We start from the raw sequence: 11537 nt of genomic DNA, 5'->3' as shown, positions 1-11537 counted from the left end.
TGATCACATAACTATCACTTTTTTTCACCAAAATCACTTAGCTATGTTTTCTAACACAAAAGTCACATAACTATCACTTTTTTTCACCAAAGTCACTTAACTATGTTTTATAACACAAAAGTCACAAAACTTTGAACCTACTAACACAAAGTCAGACCCACTGGAAAATCTAACTTCCGATGGGTAATATTTTTTTATTCTTTTATTTTTATTTTTAATCTAACAGATACAAACCCAGTTAAAAAGAACTGATCCTATCCAAAACTCATAGAAAATATTAAGATACTAAAAGGGTGAATAAATTCGTTTTTTTTTTATCACAAGATTATTACTTCCGATGCAAATAGTAATACCTATTACTCCATAAAATTCAATTTTCTACTATCCAACAAAATATAATACTCTTCAAAACATGTTTTTAAAAAAGGATCAATATGCCCTTAAATTGAAAAAAAAAATATCTCGGGTAAATTAACCAAAGTTAACTAATATTTACATTAAGAAATATAATATCTACGAAGATAAGTTTTTCCAGAACAACTATCCCAAAATTTTAGCCATTGAGCATATAATTAAATAATCAAGGACAAGCTTATCCATGGGCATGTCCTCCTCTGATACATTTTGTTTGTGTACCACAGTCACATAAATTTCATCATCCAACAATTAGCATCACAAGCCACAATATTTTATTTCCGCTCGTGAAAATGAATCATATGAAAAGAAGATTTTGAATTGCATTAAAATTATGTAGAAAAAGAGGAAATCAAACTGAAAAAATTTAATCCTAAAATGAATATTTTATTTCCACACATTTTTGGCTTGAGAGCCCCTAGAAAGAATGATTGTATATTTGATGGAAGGATTGGTTTTGTTTCTTTAATATTATAATATCTGCATATGAATTTTGGATCAGGTCGGTTCTTTTTAATGGGGTTTGTATCTATTAGATTAAAACTAAAAAAAGAATAAAAAAATCACCCATCTGAAGTTAGATTTTCCAGTAGGTGTGATTTTTGTGTTAGTAATCTCAAAGTTTTGTGACTTTTGTGACTATCACTTTTTTTCATCAAAGTCACTTAACTATGTTTTCTAACACAAAAGTCACATAACTATCACTTTTTTCACCAAAGTCACTTAACTATATTTTCTAACACAAAAGCCACAAAACTTTGAACTTACTAACACAAAGTCAGACCCACCGGAAAATCTAGCTTCCGTTTTATTTTTTTATTTTTATTTTTAATCTAACAGATACAAACCCTGTTAAAAAGATCCGATCCTATCCAAAACTCATAGAAAATATTAAGCTACTAAAAGGGTGAATAAATTCAATTTTTTTTTTATCACGAGATTATTACTTCCGATGCAAATAGTAATACCTATTACTCCATAAAATTCAATTTTCTACTATCCAACAAAATATAACACTCTTCAAAACATATTCTTAAAAAAGGATCAATATGCCCTTAAATTGAAAAAAAAAATCTCTTGTAAATTAACAAAAATTAACTAATATTTACATAATGCAATATAATATCTACGAAGATAAGTTTTTCCAAGAATAACTCTCCCAAAATTGTAGTCGTTGATCATATAATTAAATAATCAAGGACAAGCTTATCTACGGGCATGTCCTCCTCCGATAAATTTTGTCTGTGTACCACAGTCACAGGAATTTCATCGTCCAAAAGTTAGCATCACAAGCCACAATATTTTATTTCCGCTCATGAAAATAAATCATATGAAAAGAAGATTTTGAATTGCATTAAAATTATGCTGAAAAAGAGGAAATCAAACTGAAAAAATTTAATCCTAAAATGGATATTTATTTCCATACTTTTTTGGCTTGAGAGCCCCTAGAAAGAACGATCGTATATTTGGTGGAAGGATTGTTTTTTTTTCTTTAATATTATAATATCTGCATATGAATTTTGGATCATGTCGGTTCTTTTTAATGGAGTTTGTATCTATTAGATTAAAACTAAAAAAAGAATAAAAAAATTATCCATCTGAAGTTAGATTTTCCACTAGGTGTGATTTTTGTGTTAGTAAACTCAAAGTTTTGTGACTTTTGTGTTAGAAAAAGTTAAGTGACTTTGATGAAAAAAGTGATAGTTATGTGACTTTTATATTAGAAAACATAATTAAATGACTTTGGTGAGAAACAATGATAGTTACGTGACTATCTATGATATTTACCCAGAAGTTGGTTACTATTACGTTGGATTTGAGTTTCTTACAACATAATAACCTTTTCTCTGAGTTTACTTATTTTCTTTGTTACTTCAAATATTGGGGGCATTTATCCTTTTTCGGTAGCATATATATGTTAGGTCCAAGGTTTCACCTACTAATTTTGATGATAACAAACCGACATAATTATTTAATAAAAAAATATTTACTTGTGGTGAATTTATTTTTGGTACAGGTTTATTTGATGAAGAAAGATTTGGTGAAGATCTAAACAAAATATGGAGAAGAAGATATTACGAGATGGAATTACGGGAGAAGATATGGAAGAAAAAGATTTGCCCAAATCAATTTAGTAGAATCATGGAAAAGATATTTACTACAATCTTATGAAAGGAAAATATTCTACAAAAGGGAAGAAGATGTTTTTGTTACTTAAGGAAGGTCCAAAAATGATGGAGTATCAAGATATGCCAGAAGTCTCAAGTGCACAAAAGTTTCCACATTCAAGTGTGATCAAAATTCAAATTGTAGAAGATGAATGTGACTACATTCAAATTAATATAAATCAAGATCCGAGGTGAAATGAAGAGGATCTTGAAATTCTCTTGGGTTGCTTTAATAAGATCTCATATTTGTACAAGCCAAAAGAAGAGCTCAAAGATGGAAAGAATATTAGTCATTCTGGAAGAAAGATATTTATTACCGTAGCAAATCTTATGAAGGATATGGTTGATATTATTTGCTACGTTACTACAAGTATTATTTTGGAGGGAAATTATTTACCAAGATCTTTGAAAGGAAGCAGATCAAAAGGATAGCTATTATTGGTTGAATAAATGATACTATTATTTACTACAATTAAGGAATCAAGGAGCATAATTGTCAACATTCTACGAATGGAAAGGAAATCTATATGAAGGGCAATTCCTTAAAATTATTCAAAAGCTCTCTGCAATAGGAAAAGTGAGAAAAGTGATCATTTATTGATGGTACAACATTCAAGGAAGAAAGAGATTATACAAGGAAATTCAATAGCTAAAAAATCTTCATTTAAGGAAAGAAGATATATTTCAAGACCTACAGGAAGCAGAAAGCAACAAGCTGGCACTGCCTTATTCAAAGACAGTCCAGATTCAAAGAGGTCAACCAGATATCTAAGTCCATGATTCATGCAACGGCTAATTAATTCTTGAAGACTATAAAAAAACAAGGAGAACAAGAAAATAGATACGCAGCCACTTATACTTTCGTCTCAACCTTCTCAAGTTCTTTGCTCTACTTTTTATAAGCATTGTAATCCTGAGTGACTTACTGTGTAAACAAAAAAAAAAGAGGAGAGATATAGTATAGTTGGTGAGTCTTTGCATTGAGAGGTTGTGTCATTGTTCGTTTATTTGGTGAGCGAGTGAAAACAAAAGAGTCGTTGTTGGTGAGCGAGTGAAAAACCAACTTTGTACGTTGTTGGTGAGCGTGTCAAAACCAAACCTTGTTCGTTGTTGGTGAGCGAGTGAAAACCAACCTTGTAAACGTTGGTGGTGAACAAGGAAAACCACAAAGGCTGTACTCAACTCAAACTACAAAGAACTTAAAGAGATAGCCTCCTTACAACCCAAGGGGACTGGATTAGGGTACCACATTTGTTCCGAACCAGTATAAAAATTTCTGGTGTCATTTATTTTATTGCTCTCATATTATATTCTGCACCCTTACTATTTATTGTGGTTTATACTTGTGCAAATCGAATGACTGATAATTTTGTGCAGGCTGTCTCGCTATCAGTCGACTGGCACCAAATAGTAGTCGACTAGATTTTTTAACAGGCTTACAATTCACCCCCCCCCCCCCCCCCTTGTACTTTCAATTGGTATCAAAGCCTCGTCTCACATTTCTGTTTTTGCTTAACAGCAAGTGAGGAAAGATCCATGGCAGGGCATCAAATTACTGAAGCCATATTTCAAGAAGGACTCTCAACAAGCAGGCCACCCTACTTCAATAGTTTATACTACAGTCAGTGGAAGGCCAGAATGAAGATCTATGTTCTATCGACAGATTATAGAGCCTGGCTAGTTATTCAGAATGGGCCACGACCTATTCCAAATAATAGTGATGGAAAGAAGATTGAAAAAGAGACGTCTATGTTTGACTACACAAAAGAATATTTGGATATTATGGAAACAAATGCTAGAGCAATGTACCTACTCTATTGTGCTCTTGGTGAAGAAGAATATGAGAAAATATTCACTTGTAAAACTGCTAAAGCAATATGGGACAGATTGGAAGCTATCCATGAGGGCACCGTAAAAAATAAGGAATATCAAGAAAACTTGGATAAGGCATCCAACAACGTCAAAAGGAAAAGAAGAAAGAAGCAAAAAGCTCAATCCATCCAGAATCAAGAGGTCCAACAAAGAGAGAACATACACTGCTATGAATGTGGTAAACTTGGACATATTAAATCAAAGTGTCCTAACAACAACAAGAAGAAGAATTCTAGAACTTCAATTTGGAGCGACGATGATGAATCTGATAAAGAGAGTAATCACGGAGAAATGGCGCTCATGTGCTTCCTGGAAGGAAAACAAAGCGACAAAAATCACAGAATCTCTTCTTCGAGTGATGAGGAAGAAACCGACGAGGTATGTCATACTCCTATCATGACTTGTAATAATTTTGATGATTTACAGGAAACTCTAGATCTAGCTTTGAAAGATTTGCAAAGAATTCTTAGTGCATTCAAGAAAGTTCAACGAGAAAAGAAAGACTTGGATATTCTACTTAAGGAATGTCAGACTAAATATGACTTAGTTCAAGAAGAAAATTCTGAGTTGCACAAGCAAATGAAGACTTTGCACAAATCTTCTAGTCACCACTTTGATCAATGGAAGTCGACTCATCTCCTTAAGAACTACCAGTTGACTGAAAAGGGATCCACTAGTAGATGCCCTACTTCAACCAAGTCAACTCAGGTAACGTTAAAGTCGACTAATAAGGAAACTGTAGGTGAACACTCTTATTCTCATATTACATGTCATTACTGTGGTAATTCTGGACATAAAGCATTTACGTGCAATTATACTAGAAATCATGTAAGATCTAAATATGTTTGGAGACCCAAACACTTACACGCATCTCCAACTACACAATTTACTAACCATGAAGGACCCAAAAACACTTGGGTACCAAAAGCAAACTAATTTGTTTTGCAAGAATTCCTTAAGTCTAGCCATAAACAGAATGATTCATATTTGCATAAAGGCTGATCAAGGAACAACATATGCTCCAAAGCTCATATGTATTCTACAATAATGAAGGAGCTAGAACATATGATGGTAAAGCTGAAATGATTGGTATTACTGAAGTTTATTCAAGTTTTTCTACTGCATTAGGTGATGTATATTGAGCCATTGATTTAATCTTAGTCTGATAGTAGTCAACTGTAGATGGTTTGAGTCGACTAATTGCATCATGCTACTATTTTGTTGCTACTGGTTATAACCTTGAACTAGAGTCTTTGAATGACTAGAATACACGGCTTGCATTTTTTTTAATATATATATGTTACAAGTTATTAGGACAAGCAAGCATGCAATCGTTATTGATATCATACAAATTTAATTCATATATATGTGGATATGAGATTATTCTTGAAGGAATCGCATGTATGATATTCTCTCTCTTGGTAAGAATAATAACTCCTCATTCAAAACCCAAGAACGGTGTATAACTCGAGACCTTCATAACCTCCTCATATGGACATATTCAAAATCTTGAAGGCGAGAGGTATGTATTCACAAGTTACATGAGTTATGATTTTGATCTATCTTAACGAACTCTTCATATGAGATATGAAAAGGAAGAAAAATCATTTCTTGATTATTCTCATCCTTTTGGTTGCAAATGTCTATCGTCATGGTAAGGACCAAGTGGTAAAATTCATGGCATATTCTATAATCTTTATTACTGATAATTCTTATGGCTTTTAAACAATTAGTTATAAAGATCTTTATGCACATTCTCTTTAGACTAATGTTTGTTGAAGTGAAATTGAGCATGAAGATGAAGAGTGTACTTTGGACAAAAAGCAATTGATTGATATGAATATGTATGTACAAGCTTAACCAGAGATGAAACATTGAAATAAATGAAAGATTCCAGCAATGCAAGAATAGTTGAATGCAAATGGAGGAAATAACATATGGGAACTTATAGCCAAGGAAAATGATCTACAATTATGGATATTTAGATGAACCTCATGAAAATGGTCATGTTGTAAGAACTAAGGGTAAACATGTAGCCCAAGGTTTCACAATAAGAAGGTTTGTACCATTGTAAGATTTTTATTACTATGTTAGTTCTCATTAGCATATTATAAAGCCTTTTTCAGAATGCATGTCAAAAGTAATTCTCTAAATGATTTTACAACTAAAAAAAATATTTTTTCAAGCATCTCCCAATAGTTTATTTTCTAAAAGAGTACTTATGCTACTAAATTTTTTTTATTTGAAACCATCCCAAGAGAACAGTAAGAGAAGTTGATTTCTCTTTGTTTCAAAAATCATTTTCAAAAATCATGATTGTAATTTAATAGTTGCATATATTTATATCATGTAGTACTAACGATAAGGTGTATAAAGAATTTCATAAGACAAGGTATTCGAACTTGGGATGATTACGAGGGTGAGTTAACATTCTTCTTCAAGCTTCAAATAATGCAAAGGCAGATGAGAGGTTCTTCAGCGAAGCCAAGTATCCAAAGGGAGTACTCAACAGATTGTATGGAAAATTCATTGTACATGAATACTCTAGTAAGCTCATCCTATCTCTCTTGCAAAGAAGAACATCGGTAAGTACACAAATCAAATGAAGTGCCAAGTGGATAAACGATTACATGGAGGTTCTACTGAGACTGAATATCCAATGGAGCTATTTTCTCACATTGAAGAAAGGAATTAGGTTGATACTATATGGTGGATAATTTAATATCCTTTTCTGGTGAGAAGGATTCATTTTTCTCTTTAACTCATATGCTTCTATTATTTGTGAATTCGGAAGTACATGATGGTCTATTTATAGTTCTTTTCTTGTAACATACTCTTAAAATTGGCTCAAAATATTTTTCCACTATTTTACATTATGAAAACTTCCCTCAATTTTTTTTGGATTGATTGTCCTTAAGCTAACATGTGTGATTTCTTCGATTGGTACTTACAAACACTCTCGATTGACTCAAAATGTTTTCACCATTTGGTTATTATGCTTAGGGGTGTTCATGGTTCGGTTTGGGTCGGTTATTGGTTAAAACCATAACCAAACCAATTTAGTCGGTTTTTAAATATCTAAAACCATAACCAAACCAAGTAAAATAATAACCACGGGTTTGGTTATTGTCGGTTTGGTTCGGTTTGGTTCGATTTTTCGGTTTATGACTAGCCGGGACAATTCAAATATTCTCTCTCTACATTCTTCAAATTTCTTATGAAGCTCTTTTTTCCTCACAGCCCATAAGGGCGAACTTTGCTGCATATTGAGGGAAAGACATGCTGATGGCAAATCAGGTGGACGAAACTTGCAATGCAGTTTAGATTCAAAAGAACAAGTCAAACAGAGGTTCCAAAATACAAACAACTTTGTCCATTAAAATGAAAAAATTACATATTTAAACTAAACTAACTAGAGAATCCATAATATAATCAAAAGTACTTCGACCATCTTCCTTAGCTTAAGCTCCAAACTAATCAATGCTCAAAACAGTGCCCGGAGAATCTGCAAAAGAAATCACGATATTAGGCATTAAATGTCTAAAAACATAAAGGTATAGCATCTCAGCCAACAAATATAGCAGCAACTTTGCCCCAAAACTTAAGTCTAAACTCTTGCAAATGTCTCAAAGGAATAATCCCAGACTGAGTAACCTCATTAAAATCAAGTTTCCGAGTAACCTCAAACCCATCAACATCCTGAAGTCTAAACTCTTGCAAATGTCTCAAAGGAATAATCCTAGACTTTTCAAGATGTCCCATTTCAGGTTTAGTAAGTTTTCTATCTCTCACTCTTCTATACCCAACTTGTACAGCATTATAACCATCAGTAGCTTCAGTTTTAATCTGAGTAAAAATATTACCTTCCCGAAAACCAACAACTGTTACATGGACAACTGTACCTGTTTCCTCAAAGAAACTCATCATACCAAGTTTAGTTGCCATTATACCTTTAGGAAACTCATTACAATCTTGAATCTAAATTATTCAATATTGAGATAAAACGTGTTCAAATGGAGGAATATGGATATTATAGCCATTTTAATGTGTTGAAACTGCACAGTTCAGCAGCGGCAGCAGCACAGTTCAGCAGCGGCAGCAGCTCAGTTTCCAGCAACAAACAACGTGCAATTTAATATTTTTGGGCTCAAAACCAGTAACCAACTCTCAATATTAAAGTGTAGCAACACATATTAAAGTGGCAACAATTAGCTAAAATACCATATAGTTAATTATGTAAAATTACCTTTTTCAGCGATCTCAAGTTTTTGAATTTCTTCTAAAAGGTCTTCAAGCTTGCATTCTTTAGATGTTGACCGCAACCATTGTTGACAACAAACAAGAGCTTCAGGTCTCTTTGTCGATAGAGAACTTCAATAACAATCAAGTATCCGACCACCGGTGCTAAAAGTTGATTCCGAGGCAACAATAGATGTAGGAATAGCAAGCACATCTCTTGCAATCCTAGAGACAATAGGATATCTTTCAGATGAAGATTTCCACCAAGTCAAGCTATTGAAATCCTTAATCTTCTCCAGATCATCCATCAAATACTTTTTAAGATCAGACTTATTATCAACATCATTCTCATCTTCAAGAAATTTCTCCCATTGCGATTGCCACACATCAGAATTATTCATTGCACCAATTTGACTCATCACACTAGTTTGATCTCCAATATTTTCACTAGAAGGCCCAGAAATAGAATTCTTATAATGATTATACAAGCGAGTTAAAGTGTTCACCACTTTAGTAGACTTTCCATTTCCCTCCAAAGGATCATAAAAATTGTTAAAAATGAACTTCACATACTTCATTTTGTAGCGAGGATCCAACACAACGGCAACAAATAACAACATGTTCATATCCTCAAAACCACCCCAATATTTATCAAACTTAATTTTCATCTTCCTAGCCATATCAGTCAAAATTGAATCGCTGCAATTCGAATACTGGACAATTATGCTTTGAAGATTAAAAAGCTCATGGAAGAAATAATTTGAAGTAACATGCAAAGTACTCGAAAACTTCAAAGTGGTTTTATAGAAAATCTCAAGAAACTTGAGAAAGACTTACACATTTTTCCAATCTTCCGAAGATGGATGCACTGCTGTTCCACTCAATTCAAGACAATAATTAAAGTACTTATGATCATCAATATACATTCTTGAAAAGGCTTTTTCAAATTGTACAACTGTATTTAACATCAAGTATGTAGAGTTCCACCTCGTCTCAACATCCAAACTCAACAGGCCATGGGCGTCTAGTTTTACCTTCTCAACATATGACTTAAAGGAAGCAGATCTTGCAGAAGAAGACTTAACATATTTCACAGCACGCCTTACCCGAGAAATGGACTCATTTTGTTCACTCAATCCTTCTTTTACAATCAAATTCAAGATATGAGCATTACACCGAACGTGTAAAAAATCATTTCCCAAGATGACACCATTCCAATCATTAATTCTCCCTTTCAAGTACTTGATTGCAGCATCATTAGCTGATGCATTATCTAGTGTCACCGTGAATATGTTCTCGATCTCCCAATCTAACAAACAAGCTTCAATTCCTTTTGCAATTGTCTCACCCTTATGATCTGGAGTTTGAAAAAAGTTAAGAATTTTTTTTTGCAAATTCCATTGATCATCAATCTAGTGAGCAGTAATGACCATATAAGTCAAATTTTGGATTGACGTCCATGTGTTGCTGTTGATCTTTAACAAGACTTTTAAGCTTTTGTTTCTCTTCTTCATAAATTTTTAAACATTGTCTAGCAACAATAATGCGAGAAGGTAACTCAAAATTAAGCAAAACAACCACCATTAGCCTCTTAAAGCCTTCCCCCTCAACGACTCTAAACGGTTGTTCATCTATTATAACAAACTCGACAATGGCCCTTCTAACTTCGACAACATTATAAACAACCTTTTCCAAACCTCCTTGTCCCCCTCCTTTAATAGGTTTAATATTGAGTGTTGTTTACTTCCTATCAATGGTCTTAAAAGGGTATTTCTCACACTTGTTAAGCAAATGTCACCAAAGATTAGAAGTCCCATAATTACAAGGGCAAGCCAAGTCTTTGGGGCAGTACTTGCATTTTGCCCGCAATTCCCCCATTTTATTAGTAAATTGTGTGTAATGATCCCAAATTTTAGATGTTCTTCTACCATTATCCCCAAGGCTAGGGTCTCGACTACAAGGAATAGTTCTTTTCTTCTTTTGAGGAGGTTTACGCACGGAAGAAGTATTAGGAGCATTACCTTGTGCTTGAGTTACAACAGATGTTGGTGTTACTGAACTATCTTTAGGAACCTCCAAATGTTCAACCTCAAAATCTTCAACCTCCAAATCTTCAACCTCTGTCCTTTTCATCTGAAAAATATTAGAAGTTTAGGACCTATTCGGACAAGAAAAAATAAAGGTAAAAATTCGAAACAGAAAAGGAAACAACTTAAGTTAAAATCAAGTAGCTAGCAAAGGAAACAACTTAAAATCAACTTAAACATTCGAAACAGAAAAGGAAACAACTTAAACATTCGAAACAAATAAGGAAACATTTTTCGAATCAACTTAAAATTCAAAAAATTTCTTACAAACCTTCTCAAAATTTGACAGTCTTGTACTTGAGGAGTTGAGGTTGCTCTTGAGCCTTCACTGTGAGTCTATGACTGTGACTTTCTGATAAACGTGAGCTTCTGCTTCTCTTGTTCTTAGGCTGGAAGTGGAACAGAAATCAGAAATGTAAAATGAAAAGAGATAGTAGGGTTTTTACTTTTTGCCCTTATGCTGCTTACGACTTATTAGAGTTGGGCTTGGATTGTTGGACTTGGACATATTCTTTTAAGACATGGGCCTTAAAAATAAGTAGATCAAAATATCTTTAATTATTTATGAAAATCTAATATTATACATATAAATAATTATAAATTTTATGTATATAATTATCGGCTTGGTTCGGTTATTTATTCGGTTATTTTTTACTATAACCATAACCAAACCAAATATTATCGGTTTTTCAAATTTAAAACCAAACCAAACCAAATGTCGGTTTTTTTATTCGGTTTGGTTAAATTTTCGGTTTGA

The 11537-nt window shown here is 33.1% G+C and overlaps 1 protein-coding gene across 1 annotated transcript; it reads right to left on the bottom strand.

Moving 5' to 3' along the window:
• Positions 1-7954: 7954 nt before the first annotated feature.
• LOC132623263 (large ribosomal subunit protein uL3c-like) lies at positions 7955-8399 on the bottom strand. Its single transcript, XM_060337995.1, has one exon. The coding sequence runs from the start codon at positions 8397-8399 to the stop codon at positions 8019-8021; it is 381 nt and encodes a 126-aa protein (XP_060193978.1). The 3' UTR covers positions 7955-8018.
• Positions 8400-11537: the final 3138 nt, after the last annotated feature.

The sequence above is a fragment of the Lycium barbarum genome, chromosome 12 (genome assembly GCF_019175385.1).
Source record: "Lycium barbarum isolate Lr01 chromosome 12, ASM1917538v2, whole genome shotgun sequence".
Classification (NCBI taxonomy): domain Eukaryota; kingdom Viridiplantae; phylum Streptophyta; class Magnoliopsida; order Solanales; family Solanaceae; genus Lycium; species Lycium barbarum.
The sequence above is the reverse complement of the archived record's forward strand: the minus strand, read 5'-3'. Positions and strand labels throughout refer to the sequence as shown.